Genomic DNA, 22,784 nt, shown 5'->3' on the forward strand with positions numbered 1-22,784 from the left:
ATCTCAGCCCTAACAGCAGCACACCGTGGAGTCCAAACACCACTGAAAGACAAAGGGCCTCATAAAACCCACAGAGCAGCTACTCACTAACTCTAGGACTACTTTTAGCCACGCTATTAGAGATCACGCTTTATTTTTGTGCATCATAAATACGGAAAAATGTTGAGAATGTAGGACTCAACTATCTAATTAAAGCTGAGTAAACTAACCTGGTCAGGTCTTAATTTTCAAATGAGAAATGACAAGAGTAGTAAATATAAAGAAAAACAAAAATAACTTTACTTTCCTATGTTAATACAGGTCAAGGGACCCTTTCTTCTGAAAAGGGTTGATAACACCATTTCTCAGCAATAAACATAAGGCACTTGTTTAGAATACAACATCACTGCATTTTTCCCCCTACTTGTTTTTCTAACCCTGTTTTCCCCCCACAGGATCATTTGGAATTAACTGAGTGAATGAGGCAAATGTGAGATGATCCAGTTGATATTACTCAGAGCAAGACAGTACAGTACAATGTTTTGGGGGTGCCGTCTGGACATAAAATGAACCCAGTCAAGGTCCTCTGACACCAGACAATGTATCCACTATCAAGTAAACCTGAAAGAAAATAAAATATTTATTCAATAGTTCCAGTAAAATCGGGTTGGTACAATATACACGTTAGGAATTTTAGCTCCTCACGGGTGGCATCTGCATCAAGAGTTCTGAGTATTTATGAATTTTCATTCTAAGACAATCTACATCATTTGAACATTGTCAAGACAAATATATGAACTTCATTTCAATATACAGTAGAGTTTAAACATAATTCACACATACACCCCCTATCGTATGGCTGGTGCCTCCTCCCAACACCTCAGTAGCGGCAGAGGTAGCACTAGTGTTCTTTCCCAGCAACGAGAACTTCAGTTGCCACTCATAGGAGAAGTTGAAAAAAAGTTTGTGGTGGTGATGGTTTGTTTTGTTTTGTTTTTTTTTGCCATCTGTGAAGATGTTCCTGAGACAGGGCCAGTTAATAAAATGTAACAAAGCACTGGAGTTCGGCTCGTACTTCTCTTTACATCACTAAATCGTTAGACTGGGACGCGGAATGCAGGCCACGTACTATGAAAGGTTGAGTTTAGCACAACTGTTCAGTTGGTAGAAGGATCAAGGTCTCCCACAAATTCCCTTTAGAATGTATGCCCTAGAAACTCAAAGTACCACAAAAAGGTCAATCATATATACAATTGATTCATTTTACTTAATCTTATTTGCTCAGCTCTTGCAAAAGCAATGAGAATACTGAGCCTGAGGCCAGTTCTCAGTATACAGGTTTATCACCTTAAGGCTCAGTCTCTCCATCAAAATTGCAGTTCTCAGTTTCCTTTCAAATTAGGAAATTAGGAATTACATTCATAGTACCTGCCACCATCCTCGCCCTCAAGGAAAGGTTCACGCAGGAGCAGCACTACACCTGCATTACGGAGTCCCCCTGACACCGGCACTCAGCCTGCAGCAAACGCGCCCATCTGCACTAGTTTTATAGTACATTACATTGCCTCTGGCTTGCACCTCTGTTTCCACCTGTGTTTTCACAGAAGCCCAACACAGATTAGTTGAAATATTCACACGACTGTTTTTCAAAACAATTTATTGCATCATATTTGGTACCTTATGTTTGACAACAAAAAGGAAATTACATCTGTAACTGCAGGAAAAAGAAGCTGGTCTGTTATTGAAAAAAAAAATCTTGGGCCCTTTAAAAATTACAAAGTCTTGGGCTTGCCTGAAACAACTGAGCAAGAAATATATTCTTAGAAATGTAGGGCTTCAAGTATTACAAACCTGTGACACTGTGGAAAAATTCCAGAGGTATCTAAACTGCAGCACTTTATTTCTGCATATCGTGAACAAGGCCTGCTGAGGTTTTTAACTATTAGTCTCTTGATCAGTCATAGAATGGTAGTCAGGAGTTCTGCTCTTTAACTTCAAGCCATGGTAGATTTTCTTTTTTCACTCTTGGGTGAAAAAATTCATGCGTGCTAATTAGTTGGTGCCACATCACAGTGCATTTGGTTCTTGCATTACAGTTTTAACAAGTTTGGCCAAAACAATGCTGAAAGGTTTGCATTGCTATTTTAGTTCTTCAAGTTTTAGTTAAAATTGAGATTGTTCCAACTGGTTCCTTCAGTTAAAAACTGTGGTACAAGAACACCAAACTGATCATGTACAGTGAATTTTGGAAACACAACAAGCGTATTGAACATCCTCTAGGTTTCTTAGAAATTCTGCTTGGTATCTATATGTCCCAGCTTCTACAACATCAAGCATCTGTTGTAGGTTTCTCTGTAAATAGTGATTCACATTGCATACTTCCTATGGTCAGAATCAACCCCGTAACAAAATCAGTCAGATGCTAAAGCCCCAACAACTCTTTGTGCTCAGTGAAAGAATCCAGTGCTAAAACAGCGTTTATGCTGTCTGAGATATAGTAAAATCTCACAAGACAAATTTTAAAGTAATATTTCTGCCACACACCTGCTTTGTTAGCTGTAACAGCCTCCAGATTTTATATAAATTAGTTAAAAAACATGGGTGGGTAGGTAGGAATAGAATAAGGTATCTTTTTTTTAATCCCTCAATTTTAGCAGCTTTTAATTTTTTAAGAAACTGAACCTATATCCTGTAATATGTTAGATATTTTATATATACTTTTTCAGCAGGATAAAAAACGTAAAACACTATTTGAAGGCAAGAACATTTACTCTTCTCATTCTGTGTAAGTTAGAGCAATGCAGCAGGTGCGTGACAAAAATATTATACACTAGATATGGTCCAAAGTCATTCCATTTGCTTGTTTAATGATGTTCAAATTTCATTGGCCAGTTCTTCAGTTTCTGCAGAACTATCTCCATTAACTGTGATCTTCATATCCTCTTCATATCCAGGAGGCATGAAAGCCAAAGCATAAGGGAAAAGCTTATGACAATTTGCTCTATAAACTTCAGCAGCTTCTTTACAGTCTCCTAGGCTACCATCACACAAGGCTTCTAATACCTCCATACATGTCTATAGAAAGAGAAAAGGTTATGTTATAACTTGTCCAAAACAAAAGGCTTTTACTGTGAATTTATTAGACATTTCATTATCAACACATTTTCTAAGCAAAAGGCAAATGTACATATTTAAGACAGACACAAGCATTTTATCCCCACATAATACATTCCCTACGAATTGGTTTCTTCAGAATTATAGGGCTTATACAAAAGGATGAATTTATAAACAGGGCCAGGACTAACGTGGGGCAAGCAAGGTATACATCGTGCTACATTTAAAGACACACTCACTGGCAGCAAGTCCTTGACCCCAGGGGGCAACTTTGCCTCGACCTAGGCACGCTCTGTGTATCAATGTCAACTTTTCCAGGCTAATGTCAGTTACTCAACTTAAGCCCTTTAGTTGTTTTTCTTTAAGAGACTTAGAGACAGCTAGTGATATCAAACATTGCTTTTTAACCCTGTTTTAAAATTGAAAGTTTGACCACTAACAGGGAAAGGAGGTCTCAAACCAAAGGGCATGTATGCAAGAAAAACTTGTTCGTGAAAATTGGTAACTGTTTCACCAAACCCCTTAGTAGATACTCTTAGATTTTAAAATGATGCATGTTGACTTGCATTTCTCATGTTTTATCTTTTCACTTGGAAAACATGTAATTTGCAGATATATACTACCTGATAAACTTTGCCAGTCTGGAAATGTTATAATCTAAATGATGTATTAATTAGCAATCAATAAGTCAAATGTTTCCTTCATTTGCTATTAAAGGAATATATCAAATGCTTTATCTGGCCAAATTATCATAGGAAGTAGTGCTATGTCCTGTGTTTTTAGACTAAACTAAAGCCATTATTTTGCAACACATCCATGTATCTTTTATATCTCAAGCTACAAGTTATAAAATGAGTGTTATAATTTGACCCCTGGTACGTACATCTTAAATATGTCAGAATCTTCACCAAGGCCACTGCCTGGTCAGAAATGTAGAGATAGGAATGAACTGAAATCTAAAATGAGCTATGGAATACGTACATATAGGATTTTACTAAAACATTTCTAGAAAAAATATTTTAAATAAAGATGTGAAACTAGTTCTTGAAAGCCAAGTAGCCTGCTGTGCATGTGTGCACACACAGACAGTCCTAAATAAATTTAAGGTTAAGTTTCTGATACGGAATCATAATAGCTTGGTGAATAATATGCGTAAGTAACAACAAATAACTATTTGGTAAAACGTATTCTCTTTGTGAAAAGAGAAACAGAAAGTAGTGAGGTATTCTTCACAGAGATTATGAAAACCTTTACCTGGAGGTTTCTGTTAGTGAGGGATTCATCAAGTGTTGTTGCCAACTCTATAGCTCGCTTCTGACTAGAGGAATCTAAATAATATACCATTTTGGCAGCTAAATGAGAAGAAAAAGAAAACTTTTATTTTAAAGTAAAACCAGCATCTTATCCTCTACCCTTTCAAATAGTTGTGCATACAGAGTATGGCACTTTATTAGAAAAATGGGAAAAGCCATTTGAAACAAACAAAACTCCTGAGAGGATAGATCAGAAATAGCCTAACTGTCCAAACTAGGAGAATGATTCCGGTAAAAAACTATGAAGAGATACACAGATTTATATATAAGTAAAATATATAAAACAGCTGCCTGTTTTCTGTAATATATTTGTATTATTAGAATATATTCTAATTATAGCTGTCTTTGTGTCATAGGACCATGGATAATTTTTCTCTTTCTAAACTGAACAGGGGTGCCTGAGTAGCTCAGTTGTTTGAGTGTCCCATTCTTTTTTTTTTTTTTAACTTTTATTTATTTTTGAGAGAGAGCGCGAAGAGAGTGTGTTTACACGCAAGTAGGGGAGGAGCAGAGAGAGAGGGAGGCACAGAAATCTGAAGCAGGCTCTAGGATCTGAGCTGTCAGCATAGAGCCTGACATGGGGTTCAAACCCATGGACCACGAGATCATGACCTGAGCTAAACTTGGACATAAGTGACTGAGCCACCCAGGTGCCCCAGGTGTCCCACTCTTGATTTTGGCTCAGGTCATGATCACAGATTTGTGGAATTGAGCCCTGTGTCAGGCTCTGCACTAAGCATGGAGCCTGCTCAGGATTCTTTCTCTCTTTCTCTCTTGCTCAGCCCCTCTCCCTTGCTCCCACTCTCTCGAAACAAATCCCATAATTTGCGGCTGTGGGAATACTCCACTCAATGTGTATGGGAGTGGGGGGTGTGAGTGTGGGAGGGGAGACACACCCAAACTTGATGGTATGAGCCAAAAAGCTGAATTCAGAATTCCACAAGGCATACAAAGCTGCTGGGCCTCTTAGCCAGGTGTTCTAAAAGCATCCTACTAATTAAGCACTGCCTGCCAATAGGATCCTATCAAGTCCCAATTTTGCTTAACTGACTGAGCCACCCAGGCCTATCAAGTCCAGATTTTGGATTGCTAGCACAGACCTTTGCCTATGACATGGTTTTAGGTGTTTTGCACTGTTCAGTTTAATATCTTATATAAGCATGAAAATGAAAGATGATGGTCACATCCAAGTGCATCTTAACAGCATGTTGAAGGGAGAGAAAGAAAAAGCAAAGAAAGCCCCTCCTTCACTATATGTAACATAATTAAATGAAGTTATGCTTACTTCTTTGTAAAAAGCCTATGCTGAACCACAAAAACTGCTGACTTTGATTCACAGTAATAACTAAGAAATTTAAAAATTTGTAGGAAACATATTTAACATGTCTGTTTTCTTAAAATTAAAATGTGACATATACACAACGCCTCTTCCATGTGAGAAATGTGTAACTTTGTCATGAGTCCATTAAAATAAAAACTAAAATTATTTTAGAAGGCTAAGATCAAAAGAAAATGAAGTGATTACCTGATAATCTGTGTGGCAATGAATCAGAATTCCTTTTCAGAAAAGTTTCATTAAAATTCTTTGGATTTGTTGCCCCAAAAAGACGATTCATTTCTTGTTTTAATACTGTTCTAACTGTATCAGGTAAATCTTTACTTTCACACACTGCTGAACAAATTAAAAACAAAACTCAATATTAGCAGTTAGATACTGTGACAGAATTTGCAGAAATAAAGAAATTACTTGGTAAAGACTAAATGAACCTACTTATAATTCAACACGTAATGAGCTTACCATATAAATATAAAGAATCTGTGTCAGGAGAATAATAATTTTCAAATGGCATTCAAAGACATTTCATTGATAAATGATTCATTTCCAGGAAAAAACCCAGAAAGCAAAACAAGTAACAAAAGATGTAGTTCCAGTCTTCTAAGCTCCTAGCAGCTGTCTCCCTCAACTTTAAAACAAATATATAAAGTAGAGGCTTTGAAGGCACCCACCTGATAATGTCACAGCAATTATGCAGTGCTGAAGACAACAGCATTTTCCTCACCTTCTTCATATTCTATACCCACGTAAGACATTACAAAACTTATTAGTTTTAAAAGAAAACCATGATTGACTTCATTGACCTTTCTTTGCAGGGGCTACATAAATTTAGTTATCACTATATAATAAATTCCAAAGGACCACCAAAGTATTTTCCTGTAATGAATATGCTCTAGTAATCATATTCCCAGGCCTTGGGATTCAGAGATGGAAAAGCTGACCCCCTAACCTCTCTGACTGAATGTTAATAAGCTTTTTTCATTATTATTTTGGTATAGAGAGACAGTATGAAGCTTTGAGCCAGAAAGACCTGGGTATGGATCTAGGCTTGAACAAGTCACAACCTCTCTGAACTCATTTCTTAATCTCTAAAACTGAGGAGATAGCGAATCTAAAAGGATCAAAGTGAGGAAAAGTTACATTTTAAAAAGTAGCCAATTATATAATAGCTAAATATAGAATTCAATAAAGTATAGTTATTATTTTTGTTATAGATTGAAAACATATTTTCCTCTGGTTAGAACTATGGTGGTCGCTTAAAATGCTGACTACAACTACTTGTAGTCTGATAAATATGTATCCTATAAACATAAATTACTATGTGAAGCAAAGGTTTCACAGAATACTAACCCTAATTTTGTCCCATGCATTCTGGTATTTTCTACTTTTTTTTTTGTGAGAGAGAGTGTGAGTGGGCAGGGGAGAAGGGCAGAGTGAGTGAGAGAATCTTAAGCAGGCTGCACCCTAGGCCCAGAGCCCAACTGAGGGCTTGATCCCACGACTCTGAGATCATGATCTGAGCTAAAATCAAAAGTCCTACACTCAACCCACTGAACCAAACCACGTGCTCCTCTACTCTAGTCTATTTCTATATTAGGTTTTCAAATGATAGTAATGGCCCACTAAATTGCCTTTATTGTCTCACTAATGGATCATTACCCAAGTTTTAAAAAACACTGAACTCTTGGGTGGTAAACATCTGTGTGAAATATTCTAGACATAATTAGTAACTGAATAATTGACTGATATGCCATTTGCTGGTTAAATAGCATTTCTTCTATCATCTATTGAATTGGGTAGTTCAAATAAATGAGTTATTAAAGAATTTTGCTTAAGCTCCATTATGGCTGTACTTGCAACTTGGTTTGGCAATTTATCAATATATTTCAAGGGCATAGGAATGTAGAGAGAACAGAAAGTAAGTTGGTAAAATAGATTAATATCAAAAAACATAGGTTTTCTATAAAATATGTCATATCCATGGGCCTTATGGGTTTGCATGAAGTGCTTTTGGGACACTATATGCAGATGGGAAAGTAACTATATAGTTACATTCTAGCTGGTTATAGGTGGAAGCTAAGCTTTTCATGTTTTTTTATTACCTTCATTAATTCGTTTTCCTCAGATTAAAATAATCCCCAAGAAAAATCAAAACTGCTTTTAAAACAAAAAGCCCACACAATTAAAAACAAAACAACAACAACAAAATATATATATATATTCAGGATGTATAAAGAAGAAATATTTATGTTAACTCCCAACTTCCACTAATAGCTATTTCTGAAAACATTTCCTCCCTAAATCACAAAAGGTTTGAGGCTAATTGTTTGATCACCTACATTATGTAGACTGGAACTGTAATTTCCAGGAAGATATTAATTAGGGGGGAAAAAATTCTACTGCAGTAAAACTTAGAATGTTGTATGAATTCTGTGTGATGCAATTATTACCTGTATCTTTTGGACAAGGAGCAACCTCATATATCGTAAGTTTACTAGTTAAGTTTTTATTACTAAAGATTAGTAGGGGATGGAATAAATCTTAGGGGATGGAATCTAAAAATCCATTGAAAGTGACTAAAACTAACAAAAACATATTGAGGTCTCAGGAAAGTAAAAAAAATCTCAGACTACTAATTAGCTTCCTTGCTATGTTATGATACAGTAACAAGTCTTGTGAATCAAGGAAAAGTAATAATTGAGGGATGGGGAATAAAACTTTTTCTGAGAGGCTTCTGAATCCTCTGACATCTTAAAATTAAAATAATGTTTGGTTCATGCTATGAGCTTATTAGCAGACTGGATTAATTTAGTAATTGTCAGATTAATTTAGTAATTGTCAACGGTTAAAAATCGCATTGAAAAAGGGATGGATTGTTAGCAAAAAGAGTTTCCCTGGGTTCCTAGGTTAGCACTTTTTTTCATTAATAATTTGGGTAGAAAATGCTCATACTCTGTGCAAGATAATGACTACGCACTACTAGGCTCTAAAACACAACCTGTAAGTCATTACCACTCAAAACACTAGAACAGGTTAAATAAAAGTATCAACAATGCTTTTGGGGGAGAAATACATAAGCAGAGAAGAAAAATAATCTGCAGATAAAAGGAAGAAATGGGTCTGTACAAACGAGAGAAGACATAAGCTTCATTGTGTATCAAAGTGACCAAAATTCTGTCAGATTTTCAAAGCATATAAGGAAAAACTGAATACTTAAGCTCCTATCTTTAACTTAGTACTAAGCAGAAAATGTAGTTTAAATTGCTTTAAGTCCTACAACTTTAAGAAAAGGTGAAAAACGTGAAAGGGGTACATACCAAATCATCTTCATAATTAAAAAGGGGAGAGGAAGATGACCTATATGGTAAATTAGTTTAGGTAGCAGATACTAATGATACTGGAAGTATAACATTCTGAAGATTTGAGAGCACTCATAACCAAGCTAAAATAAATATTTACTTAGAGACGTTTCTATAATAAAAAAGGTGTCAAGGTACCATTTATTCCTCATGTTCCCCAAGAAGGTGTTATTGTGAGGGCTGCTTTGTAAAGCAACAGTTAGTACAATATAACTTGACATGACAAATATGTTCTTGAAAAATTACTTCAAACTTAAATCTTATTTTAAAAGTACCAAATCTATTAGTTTTATTAAAGGAACTTCTGGAGTATATCAAAGATGCTCCTACTCTGTGTGTCTATAGTTTCACAAATACTTGTATATAGTACACAACTGTACCCAACTTCTTGAAGGCCTTTTAAAGTTTTATCAGTCCAAATTATCGCTTCTTATCGCTGCGTTAATGCCTCCTAAATTTAGTCAAGATAAGGATTACTTTGTTAACTCTTCCTGACAAGAATGTCAGCTAAACACCTGGAACTATGGATACAGCTAACAGGGACACTAAATAATTCTTTTACATCAGGACCATTCTGCCTTTCTTTGTTCTTCCGAAGCATTTTAATTCTTAATCCAACTGTTCCAGGGAAATAGTCATATGGTGATCAAACCACACACTCACTATAAGCAAATACATTTTAAAATGCCACTTTTGTTTTTATATTTATTTCTGAGAGAGAGAGAGACAGCGTGAGCAGGAGAGGGTCAGAGAGAGAGGGAGATACAGAATCTGAAACAGGATTCAGGCTCTGAGCTAGCTGTTAGCACAGAGCCCGATGCGGGGCTTGAACCCATGAACCATGAGATCATGACCTGAGCCAAAGTCGGACGCTTAACCGACTAAGCCACCCAGGCGCCCCTTAAATATGCCACTTTTAATTAGTATTTCAGAGGGAAGTGTCTAAACCCATAAGATGTATATATATTATTTTACTACTACGGAAGGAGTTGATTATACAAAAAGAAACTGTACATGCTATTTTGAAAACAGCTTAAATGCGCTCCATTCTAAGCAAGAATGGACTTAAAACCATTATTCCTGGCTTTTCCCTGACTCACTTCAAAACATTTTTAATACAAAAACACTAGAAAGAAATTAATTTATTTTCTCTAAGAATAACAATTCCTTCTTCCATTTTCTATGAAGTGGTTATTTTTTTACTTTCAGAATTAAAAACACTGAAAAACATCTGTCTATAACAGGAAGCACTTTTTTTTTACAAGCATAAATATAATTTCAATAAGGATTTAGTTTTTCTCAGAAGTCAAAACAAGATAAAAAAAATTTTTTAATGTTTGTTTATTTTTGAGAGGGAGAGAGACACACGAGTGGCGGAGGGGCAGAGAGAAAGGGAAGACACAGAATCCTAAGCGGGCCCCAGGCTCTGAGCAGTCAGGGCCCATGGACTGCAAGATCATGACCTAGGCTAAAATTGGACGCTTAACTGACTGAGCCACCCAGTCACCCCCAAAACAACTTTCTTAATCAGGATAATTACGCATTTTTCAAAAGACTGACTAGGATTACTGGTTTGATCCCATTCTTTCTAGGGAAGTATGGATTCATATGTGGCTGAATATTTAGCAATGAGACAGGTAATTTCATAGCATTTGCAGATTGTTCTATTAAAGATTCAATTTCCCTTCTCTATTCACTTAAAAATCAAACCACCACCACCAACTGACTACAGGAGTACTTTACTCTAAATTTAAAGCTCTTGTGGTAGAAAGAACAATATGAAGACCTGAGCTCTCATCCCTGCTTCATTACTAATTATTTGTGTTACCTAGAATAAGTCATTTAATCTTTTAGGGTCTCAGATTTCTCAACTACAAAATGAAAAACAATTAGCATAAAGCTCTACCTTTAAAACTCTCTAAAATTATGTAGTTCTACTTTATGTTAGAAATCTTATTGTGAAGATATTTGAAAAGTACACTGATTATGTCCTAAAGTTCTTTTAATCCTGTACTTATTAACAAAAATTTTATGACTCAAAAGAATTCTGGAGACAGATAAATAAGGAGACAGCTAGTCAATTCAAAGAGATTCTTCAATTTTAGAACAATTTACTTAAAGCTTTACATAATGAACGATTCAAAATTTCAAATTCAATTCAAAATTTCAACTTATGGGTAACTTTTTAGAAACAGAAACAAAGGTGATTCTCAAATATCTGGACTGAATAATTCTATTATCAAAATCAAGTAACATTTCTAGCCTTAAAATAAAGATCTTCATCACAAAGAAGAGAACCCTGCTTTTCTCCTTAACTAATTTAACACGCAACAGTTTAAAAATGATTAAGTTTATGACAAACTTATATAGAGCACTTAATACAATCACTATCAACTACTGTAATCAAATACTTAAATAATGGAAAACAAAAAACATACCAGTACTAAAGAGTCGAATCATACACTCATGAAGCCAGGGATGACTAGAATCAATAGCAAATGCCCTCTTTACTGATTGTAGCATCAAAAGAAACTTTTCTATAAAAAGAAAAAGATATATTTTGATCATTTGATAAAATAAGATGCCCTCCTTTGGAGGAGTAGGACCTTACAAATAGAGAAACTAACTTAGAGTCAAACATATCTGAACTGCAATGTGAGTGAAGCAATTGATTTCCTCAGATTAGCAACATTAGCTAATAATTTCCACACAATATTCTTTAAGAAAAAAAGTTTTAAGGAGTACAAAAAATTTGGATAGCATTCAATATTTGAACTAATGCCATATGAACAAAATTTTAAGCCTTTTCATTTGTTAACCTCCTTTAATCAGAAAAAAGGGTCTTCCGCACTACTTATAAATCTTGATTGTTTATACTTGAATCTCCTTTCTTGGGTTTTGTGTCATGTGAAATAGTTTCCCTCCTATCTGACTGTCCTCTCCTATCAATCCCTGGCTTCTCTTCCTCCATAAAAAGTACAGTATTTACCATGGCTATGCTTTCGGTGATTTCTAAGCCCTCTCTATACCATCCACATACTCCTACCCCCATGCTCCCCAGGCGTTAGTAGCGCTTCCATCTGTTGAATGGAAACTGCACCTGAATACTCAACTCACTGCACTTCTAAGTCTCATCTATAATCACCTCCTCTGTTATGACTTCCCTAATTTGGTGCCATTCTCCAAATAACAAAAGTCAAACCTCCAGGCTCCTCTGACATTTTTCTCCTACCCCAACACTCAAAAAGCTAAAAATACTGCCATCCCTTTGTTACTATTCATTTCACAGTACGATGAATTCCAAATGCTGAAGAGCCCTTCAGAGGTTAGAACACAACCAAGAAGCCCACTGAATGGAATTCAGATTGCCCTTCCTCACTTTAAGCAGAACAACTTTTTTTATACTTCGGTATTCCATTTAAGAATATTTACTTAAAAGGGAGTTATAATTAACTGTGCTTTATAACACAATCATTTTGGAAAACAATTATAACAAAATATTGTAATTGCTCATTCCATCAAGAGACCTTCTGTTATTTTATCTATTTCTTCCTTGCCCCTTTTCTACATTACATACTCATAGAAATATTTTGATAAAAATTAACACGACTTTTAAATGGATACTCTACAGAGGTACCATTTTTGTTCCAACTCTTTCACAAGAACAGTTACACTGCTTGGAGCAACAACCTTCTGTCAGATCTTATTAACCAAGTTCTCTTCCCTTCGATATGCATCATTTTAATGATATACTTAGGTTTTTTTCAATGAACCACTTGGATTACACCAATTCGATTCCACAAAATCAGTATCTATATGTAGTTGAGGCATTCTAAACAAGACAACCAAGACCCTTCATTTATTTTCTATCTGGCTCAGGCAATACAGAAACCTCAACATTATTTACACTTGCTTGTGTTTTCTTAAAGCATCCTCTTCCTTTCTATCCATCTTTTTAGAAATGATTCATCCTTCAAGATACACCTTGATCACCACCTCCTCTAACAAGAGCTAATGAAACCAACATTTATTCAGTGTTCACTGTGTATTAGGCACTAATCTAAGCTCTATGTCATTAACTAATTTTATCACACATGTACATGGTAATTACTATACATGACCTTAATCCTAGTTATTTATGTTCATCTATTATTGATCTTAATGTCCTAGAAGATATAATAGTATCATTATACCTCCCCACAACATCTTGTACATGTATACATGTAGCACGCATTTCTGTGAGGAAACTGCATTAGCAAAAAATCTTATACTGGTGAGGCTACCGGATTTGGGTGACTATGTCTAAGAAATATAGTGATCAATTTTATCAGGGCCACTATCCCCTAATTGCCTACCTTTCCTAAAGTAAATCTCAAAGGCAAAAAGATGCGTTTCTATCTTGTTCTTCACCAAGTTCTTCAACGGTGTTAAAAATTTAATAGCTTCTTCCAATGGAGTTTCAACCTAACAAAAATAAAAGATATTATACAAATGGAAGCAAGATTGGGGAGGAGTGTGATGTTATTCTATTAAAAACACCTTGTTTTTTTGTTGTTGTTTTTGTAAAAATCACTTACCCATTACCCAGAAATGCTTTCATATTTTACTTCCCATAGTCTAAAGGAAGGGGATTTTGAACTCTAGAACTCTTCACTAGTCTTTAACCATAGATATTACATCATCTCTAGATAGAAACTATCCAACAAATAAAAATGATGATAAAACAGAATCAGGGAAAGAAAGACAGTGAGATAAACAGGTAAGATAGCGGGGGGTGGGGTGGAGGGATAGGGACAGAGGAGAGATGTTAAGTAGGATGAAGAAGGGTAAGAAGGAGAGGTAGAGAATATTACAGAATGAGTCAATGTTCTTTTAAAACTCAAAGCAAAGTAAAATCAAGCTGTTATAAAAAAAGATTCCATCTTGCATTGTTCTAATACAAATTGTATAGAATCCATATTTATTCCAATGCCATACTAATGTGATATGGCATGTGACAATATATTTATAGAACTGTCTCTACCACCCTTTATTAATTATATTAATGTCATAATAATTACATACTTGTAATCATTACTGGGAAGGTATAATGTTTACTATATATATAATTGTGCTATTGTTACACTCCTAGACTGAGTATTTAGACATGATTCTTCTCTGTAGACTTAAGTGGGGGTAGAGAACAATACCATTTTTATCAGAAAGGCACTGAACATCTGTGCCTGTTTGTCTTGTCTCATGACAGAGGCAGTGACAATTTATCCTTGATGGAATTTGGATTTGCCATACCTGTCTGACATACCTCTGCTAATATGGTAATTGTGTTTCACCAACACAGATTCTGGCTAAGGAAATTATTTCAAAGTATTAAAAAGAAAAAAAAGTGATGTCTATGTGATTTGCTGTATACTACTATCATATAAAGTGGCTGGCATTATTTTGAAAGATACGTGCTCTAAGAAATCAATATGTGGCACTGTCACTCTAACAGCTGTAAATACCAAGAGACGGGGGAAAGAGAGGCCCTCGGAAGTATGCTTTTCTCACACCTTTGTAAATATTTTGCTTATCTTATTCCCATGATACTATGTCCTACAGAGTTGGAATTTGTGGCATACAGGGGAGAAATGTCTACCTAGGAAGGTAAAAAACGGTAAACTGAAATTTTAATGGAGCTGTATCAAGCCTGAAATGAGCACTGCTATACTGACCAGGGTAATTTACTACCAGGGAGACATGGCTGCTATTAACAAAATGGATACAAGGAATACAGGGAAGTGGAGTCAATACAAACATTATACCTACTGAAATCAAGTTTTTGAACTTGGGGGAAAAAAAAGAAATTTTGCCTGCATTTCTAATAAGTGAGAATACATGCATCCACAGGAGATCTGGATCTGCTATTCCTACATGCTTCTGTGTGCCTTACTTGCATAGGGAAGATTTTGTTAGGCTAAATCCAAGTGTTTAATTAAACATATGCACATAACCACAATAAAACTAACTACATTCTACATTCATATATATACATAACGAAGTACAGAGTTATATATACAAAAGCATATCAACAGGGATGAGTTCTAAAATCAGTACTTAAGAACAGGAAAAATAAATAAGTAAAACTACCCTTGAAAACTCCTAAAGTTGTAAAGGCATACAGACATGAATATTTCTATCACTAATTTGCATTAATGTACGAAAACCATATATTAAGTACCAAAATTCTAATCACTGTAGCAAAATGTTCTCACTAGGAGAGGCACACAGAAACTGACATGGACTAAACAAATGGTTGTTATACCTCTATCAAACTTAGTTGGGGTCCTATATTCACTGAGTGGAGTGCTGGATGAAATTTTCAGAGTTATGCATATTCATTTGTTTCTCAAAAAAAAAAATTACATCCAGTACCTGCTTTGACAGCACATATATTACTATTTTTACATTTGTTTATTATTGAGAGACAGAGCACGACTGGGGAAGGGGCAGAGAGAGGAGACACAGAATCTGAAGCAGGTTCCAGGCTCTGAGCAAGCTGTCAGCACAGAGCCCAACACAGGGCCCAAACCCACGAACCATGAGATCATGACTTGAGCTGAAGTCAGAAGTTCAATCACCTGAGCCATCCAGGCGTCCCTTGGCAGCACATATATGTAAAAAACTATAGGGGTGGGGACGGGAAAGGGGAAACAAAGCAAAATAAAACACTATAGCCAGTCATGAAGATCTGAATTTACTTAAGTTAAAGAAATGTACAATGGGACTGATGGTCAATATAAGAGATCTGGAAGGATGGTTTTGATCATATGCAATTTTTAGATTTATAAACTGATGTGAAGTCTAATCCGTATTACACTATGTTATATAGGAGCACAGCTCCCTATGCTCCCAGCATAGGGAGCAAAAAGCTTGAAACTATTTTACCTTGTACAGCCAGAATATAAATGACACACTGATAAAGAATGTGTGTGTGCACATAAGAGAAAAATAGTCCGGCTGAGATGAGTGCTGACTGAAGGCGAGGAGGGACATAGGATGGTGGTACGTGAGGGAACTCATAAATAACAATTTACTGCCTCATGGCAAGCTGGAGAAACAAGGACTTCAGGTTTATACTCAGTTAACTACTACTAAACTCACTCACTAAACCTTTTCCTATTTTCCTTGCTAACGTAACAATGCTTTTACTTTATGTTATATATATGAAATACTGAATGACACTAAATATACCACTTATCACATGAAGAATGAGAAAATATAGGATCACAAAAAATCACAATCTAAAGACTGTAGATCCAGACTTGGCAGGCAGCTTTTAAAACAGCCTACAATGCCATACCTCGTTATGATGGCTTGGTATAATCTGGTGCTGCTACCACACTGGGGATATAAGTAAGTGTGGCTGCTATTACAAGGGGGCATCCTGGAGGCAGTTATCCTAGGAAGAGAAGGCTGTTATGTACCCAACAAGCAAGAAAAGTATGTAAAACAGCAGCCCAGGATCAGGGTGCCTTCCACTGGGCTCCTTCCAAATAAAGCACTTTCTGTAGCCATTATATTCTTCTGAGACTCTACAATCCTCTATAGCTATTAATAATTAGACTGTAACTTGGCAACTGACCCTAAAGCAAACATGATAAGTTGGACACAAGGAAAACTCAAGTCAAAAACAAAAAACAACAACAACAAAAAGGAAAACCCAATAAGGAGACCTGGTGTGCTGGTATAAGAATACTGCTCTGTGGGATTACCCTTTATTAGACAAGGACTAAACAATCCAAATAGATCCTCTCGTTAAAAAAGTATAATGTGAGATACGAAGTGTTACAAAGAAAAAAGTCATTAAGAAAAGTCATGGGAAAGAATGGTCGTGGCACACAAGTTAGGGGCAGTAGTAGTAAGTTGAGGCATAAACATGGAAGGCTCTTGAAGGTGATACTATCCCTGAATAACTGCAATTCTCCATGAGGCCTAAAAGGTCAATTTTCTGTGCTTCCTTCCTATTCTGTATATTCTTCCAATAAACTACCCAAAATAAAAATGTAATGTCTTTTGTTCCTAAAATAGTTAAACATTTATGAAAAGATGTCACTATATCCTTTGAAATCCAAGCTAGAGTTCTCTATGGTTCTTAAATAGCAACACTGCTATGAGATATTACTGTCCATCTGCTCTGGTATAATCTTAAAACTATTTTCCAACTCTACTTACTATGTATTATAATTTTTCTTCACTATAAAACAGTTGGTTTTGATTTTTTGGTTACTAGCAAGGCTAATACTGAAGTGTAGGGCAATGTGCTTACTATATTTACTGCTTTAACATAAAAGAATTGTTCGTTTTCACATGGAACAGCTGAATGTCAAGAGCCAGAAGTACACAAGTACTTCTGTGTGGCTCATGTGATAGTGAATACCTTGGTTTCAGCTTGATGATTAAAAAAGGCAGATATGATTTTGCATTGGGGGAAAATATTTAGGGACTTTGAAGACATTAGGTTGAAACAGCACAGACCAATATAGTAGTACTGTAAACCGACACATGGGTGAGAGATATACATATACACTCACTTTTTAACAAAAGGTCAGTTTGGTCTGTAGATATAAAAAGTTGCACGTTACCATTTGTAACAGGTGCTATATTCTTTGTGCATATAGTTCCTTTAAGCCTAACATTCCTGCCTAGTAGGAATTTTTACTCATCCCATTTTACAGATGAGAAAATCATCAGAGAGGTTAGACAAAGTGTCCAAGACATACAGTGAAGTTTAAGTGCTGATACATGGACCCAGATCAGAATGACTCAAAAGCCAAAACTTTCCACCATACCATATAGATTATTGTGGATCAGGATTATTACTATAAGTTTTAAATGTGAAGTATGATCAGAAAAAAGAGACAGAGAGAGAAAGACTTAAAAAAAAAAAAAAATTCTTCACTCCAAAAATCTATAATCAAATTGGCTGAATAAGACAGTATAAAATAATAGCTAGTCATGAAATTTCACTCAATTGTGAAACTCTTTAGTAAGTACCTTGGCCAGTTTCTCAGGGATAAGTTCTTCTTTTGGACCTCCAATTTCTTCATCATCATCATCCTTTTTCTTTTTCTGATTTCTCTGCTGCTTTTCTTTTTCTGCATTTTTTTTCTCTTCTTCTATCTGGGCTTTCTTTTGAGCTCTTCTTTGTTTATTACGTAGCTTCTTTAGCTCTTTGTCAGACATGTTTGCTGTAGGCAGTAAGTATTAATTAATTAAAAGCATATTAATCTGATTAATAATGATCAATCACTAATCTAATATTCCTTTAAAACTCTCATAAAAAATATTACTAGTTGGGGCGCCGGGGTGGCTCAGTCAGTTAAGCCTCTTACTTGAGCTAGGGTCAGGATCTCGGGGCTTTTGAGTTTGAGGCCTGCATCAGGCTCTGTGCTGACAGCTCAGAGCCTGGAGCCTGCTTCGGATTGTGTCCTTCTCTCTCTGCCCCTCCTCCGCTCACACTCTGTCTCTCCCTCTCTCTCAAAAATAAACATTAAAAACTTTTAAAAAATATTACATGTTATATGTGTTCATACGCCTATGAGTACCTAGCCCTCTTAACAGTTCCACATATGATAGAGAACACTGTAACCTCTTCAAAAAATTTTCTTGAAAACAGGTGGAGACCTGGTGCTGCAACCATGGCAAAACATAAATGTAAGTTCATCCACCAATACTAAACTACTTGCAATTCTAGAAATGTTCATTTCTATGGCTTTGGACTATGCTTTTTCTTAGTTATGCCTCTCTAACCTTGTCAGTTATTCATTCTCTACTCTCTGTTGCCACTATGATATATATTTTGCCTGTCACAATACTTTGTTTATATAGGTATTTCTCCTTTAGACTGTGAACTCCTTGGTGGAAGAGACCTTGTCTTCCTCGTAATCTTTGTATGCTCAGGGCCTAGCAGAATATACAGAAAACACTCAAGTATTTGGTGATGGAATAATGAGTAACTATAAGATAAATTAAAAATCTGACACTGTAAAAATATTTTAAAAATTAAAAAAAAAAGACCACCCTGGGGGGTGGGATGGGGGTCTGGGTCAGTTAACTGACTTTGACTCAGGTCATGATCTCACAATTTGTGGGTTCAAGCCCATGTCAGGCTCTGTGCTGACAGCTCGGAGCCTGGAGCCTGTTTTTTCATATTCCCTCTCTCCTTCCCTCTCTCTCTGCCCCTCCCCAACTCAGGCTCTGCTTCTCTCTCTCTCAAAAATAAAATAAAATAAATTTTTTTTTAATTTTGACACTGAAAATTAACAATAGCTCTTGAGTATAAACTATGGATGTTTCAAAAGACAGACTGGAAATCACTGACAAATATGTGATAATAAGCTAAAAAATCTTTATTATTTAGTCTTCAAGCAGTAGATCTAAAAGCTACCTGTATAATTGGTTATTTATTTGGTAATACTTGTTGATACTGAAAAATGAAAAAAAATCATTCTAAAATATACCACCAATGTGGTATTTTTAAATATGCCCATAAATTAATTCTCTCCTTCAAAAGGTATAACCTAGTTCCCTGCTTCCCTTATGGGCTATACTTACTGACTCACTTCTAATACATGAAATGTGCTAGAAATCAAAGTGTATAACATCCAAGATCAGAACATAAAAGCACTGTGGATTCTTCCTTGCTTTCTGTTGGACCACTCAGAAGAAACCAACTGCCATGTTGTGAAGATACCGAAACTACCTTATAGAAAGACCCAGGTGACCAAGAAAAGGCCTCTAGCTGTACGAGGAAGACATCCTGGAAGCAGATTCTCCCAACTCAACTCTTCAGACGCCCTGGCTTGACATCTTGACTTCAAACTCCTGAGGGACCTTGCATCTTTCAAAATCATACAACTAAGTGACTTCTGAATTCCTGACCCACAGTAACTCTGATATAATAAATGTTTGTTATTTAAAGCTATGTGTAAGCAATAGCAGCAACAGATAACCAAGACAGATTTTGGTACCTGAAAGGAGGATGCTACTGCAATAAAAATCTAAAATAAGGACTGACTTTGGTTCCAGAGAGTGGGAAAAGGTGGAAAGACTTGGAGAAAAGCATTAATGGAAGCTCAAAGAACCCCACCTAGACTATTAATAGAGTCTGGATTTTGAAAAGGCTGCAAGTGAGACATGTTATAGTCATGTAGAGGCAGAAAGTGAAGTAATATTTATAAAATCTATCAAATGAATGGGGTGATCTAGCTAGAGGGATTTCCAGACTCTCCTCCCTCAAAAAAAGGTCATTAAGGGAGCATCTGATTCCTCTTGCAGCTTGTATTAAAAATGCAAGAAAAAGAAACAAATGAAACAAAGACTTATGGCTTTGAAAAGTCTCAGCTGCTCAGGAAATGGTTGCTGAGCAAAGATCAAATTCAGAGAAGTGCCAAGGAAGTTTGTCAACGGGGAAAGAAGAGTTTGGCTTTAAAATCTTTTAAGACTCAGGAGTGCCTAGGTGGCTCAGTTGGTTAAGCATCTGACTATTGATCTTGGTTCAGGTCCTATGTTGGGCTCCATGCTGAGTAGGGAGCCTATCAAAGACCAAGGAGGGAGGGAGATTCCTTTAAGGCTCAGAACTCAGAAAGATGGGTACCTCAGTTACTAGTCACCCAAAAGGCTCCCTCAAAAATTTTAAGGTATGAATCACAGATCCTCTCAAACAACAAAGCTTCTAAGAAACTTAAGCGTGCTGTCCTCTCAGTGCTCAAGGTAGACAAAGATATCCATGCATGTGGATTCTAGTAAGAGTCACAAAAGATTCATAAAGGTTTTAAGAGAATTAGATGGGCAGAATCATGGCAAATCTGTAGTGAAAGGAACAGAGATGGTATAAAATGAAAAGACCCCCCAAATTTTGGAAGCAGACTGAAAAACTGCTAAGTTGCAAATAATTAATTTTCAGAAAGTAATCTATACACCCAACGTGGGGCTTGAACCCATGACCCCAAGATCAAGAGTCATAAGCTTTTCCAACTGAGCCAGCCAGGTGTCCCACAAATGCCAACTTTTAAGAACAAGAAAAGATGATGCAGAGGGTGGAACCAAGAAACCACAACATAAAACAAAGAGCCATAAGATAATTACTCCTACATCATGAGTCCTAATCCTGTGCCCAACTGGACTTGAGAACTGACATGAACTGGTAACTCTTGTGTGCCTCTCATTTCCCCCTCATCACCCCCTCTTGAACAAGAATATCAACACTGGGTACCCTATTCCTCTTGTATCAATTTATACTGAATATGAGGTTGACACAGGACTTCATATCAAGAACTATACGTAAAGAGCTATACTAACTATACTAAAGAACCATATTCAAGAAACCTTATCAGCACCTGCAACTCATTTATATGTAACATTCTGGACTTGGAGCCAATGCTGTAATGATATGAGATTTTTGAAGGCCTTGGGAGGGGCAAGTGTATTTTGCATTTAGGAATAACGTAAATAATTTGTGTCCTGAATGTAGAAATAGTAGTTAAAAATATATGTCTAAAAATTGTTTCATTCTTCTCCCACTCAAATATAGGTTATACTTGGTAATTCAATGCTACCAATTAGAATGTGAAGGAAGTAATGGAGTGTTATGTCAAGAGAAGAGAACATTAAAAGTGTTGTGGCGTCTTCCTTGCTCTCTCATGGCTAGTTACTATGCCTTGATGGACTCAAGACACTCTCTAGAGAGACTGAGATATGGCCACCTACCAAAAGCCATGAGAGTGAGCCATCTAGGAAATGGATCTCTGAGTCTTAGTTAAACTTTCGAATGACTGTAGCCCCAGCAACACCTCAACTACAACTTTATAAGAGAGCTTAGGCAGAGCCACCTAGAGGCTACTAAATTCCTGAACCATGTAAATAATTATTTTAAGCTGCTAAATTTAGGAAAATTTATTATGTGGCAATAGATAACAACCATCAGAATACAGACTTGTTTCTCTTTTTCCTAATAAAGAAGTCCTTCCTACTGAAAAAGAAAATTTCAAACAAGGACCAGAACTGACATTCTGGAAACACAGGTCTATAAATGAGTAGCCACAAAAATGCTGAACCTTTTAATGACTGGTAAAATAATTGTTACCACTTTCATCCTTACTACACACTAGATACCATCCTGACATTATTTTATTTAATATCCTTAATAATCTTATGGATTAGAATATATTATTTTACGTATGAGAAAACTGAGGTTTCAGAGGAAAAACAGTAATTCAAGTAATAATAAAAGGCAGAGCAGGGATTTAAATCCACCTCTCTCTGATTCCAAATTCTGGGCATGTTATACCAGGGGTCAGCAATCTTTTCTATAATGAGCCAGATACCAAATATTTTCAGGTCTCTGGTGCAACTAAACTCAGCTGTTGTAGCAAAAAATTAGCCATAAGTAATATATAAATGAATAGGCTCAACTGTGTCCCAATAAAACTTCATTTATCAAATCATGCTGCAGTATGGATCTGGCCCAATGGCTAGTTTGTGACCTTATTCTATATTATCTACCACTGCCTTGAAAGGACCCACGTAGTTAATAATAAAAGAATTGCCATACAAAAATAGGAAAGGAATAACTATGTAAGAAATTAAAATAGAAATTAATTCAAATCCTGTTTCACTTAATGTAGCACTAAGTTATCTGGATAA

General features: G+C 36.0%; 1 protein-coding gene across 2 annotated transcripts in view; it reads right to left on the reverse strand.

Annotated features, from left to right (window-relative positions):
• Positions 1-595: 595 nt before the first annotated feature.
• NAA15 (N-alpha-acetyltransferase 15, NatA auxiliary subunit) overlaps positions 596-22,784 on the reverse strand; it is an 81,693-nt gene continuing 59,504 nt past the window's right edge. The window contains exons 15-20 of one of the 2 annotated variants that reach the window (XM_039249145.1): positions 18,135-18,328; positions 13,457-13,565; positions 11,540-11,638; positions 5,932-6,075; positions 4,348-4,445; positions 596-3,054 (exon numbers count right to left, since the gene is read on the reverse strand). In XM_039249145.1, the coding sequence (XP_039105076.1) occupies positions 2,854-3,054; positions 4,348-4,445; positions 5,932-6,075; positions 11,540-11,638; positions 13,457-13,565; positions 18,135-18,328 (845 nt within the window). In that variant the 3' untranslated portion in view covers positions 596-2,853. Of the gene's footprint in view, positions 3,055-4,347; positions 4,446-5,931; positions 6,079-11,539; positions 11,639-13,456; positions 13,566-18,134; positions 18,329-22,784 lie in introns of both variants that reach the window. The other variant, XM_039249144.1, reaches the window with a different exon arrangement.

The sequence above is a fragment of the Hyaena hyaena genome, unplaced genomic scaffold (genome assembly GCF_003009895.1).
Source record: "Hyaena hyaena isolate Hyena2069 unplaced genomic scaffold, ASM300989v1 scaffold_333, whole genome shotgun sequence".
NCBI lineage: Eukaryota > Metazoa > Chordata > Mammalia > Carnivora > Hyaenidae > Hyaena > Hyaena hyaena.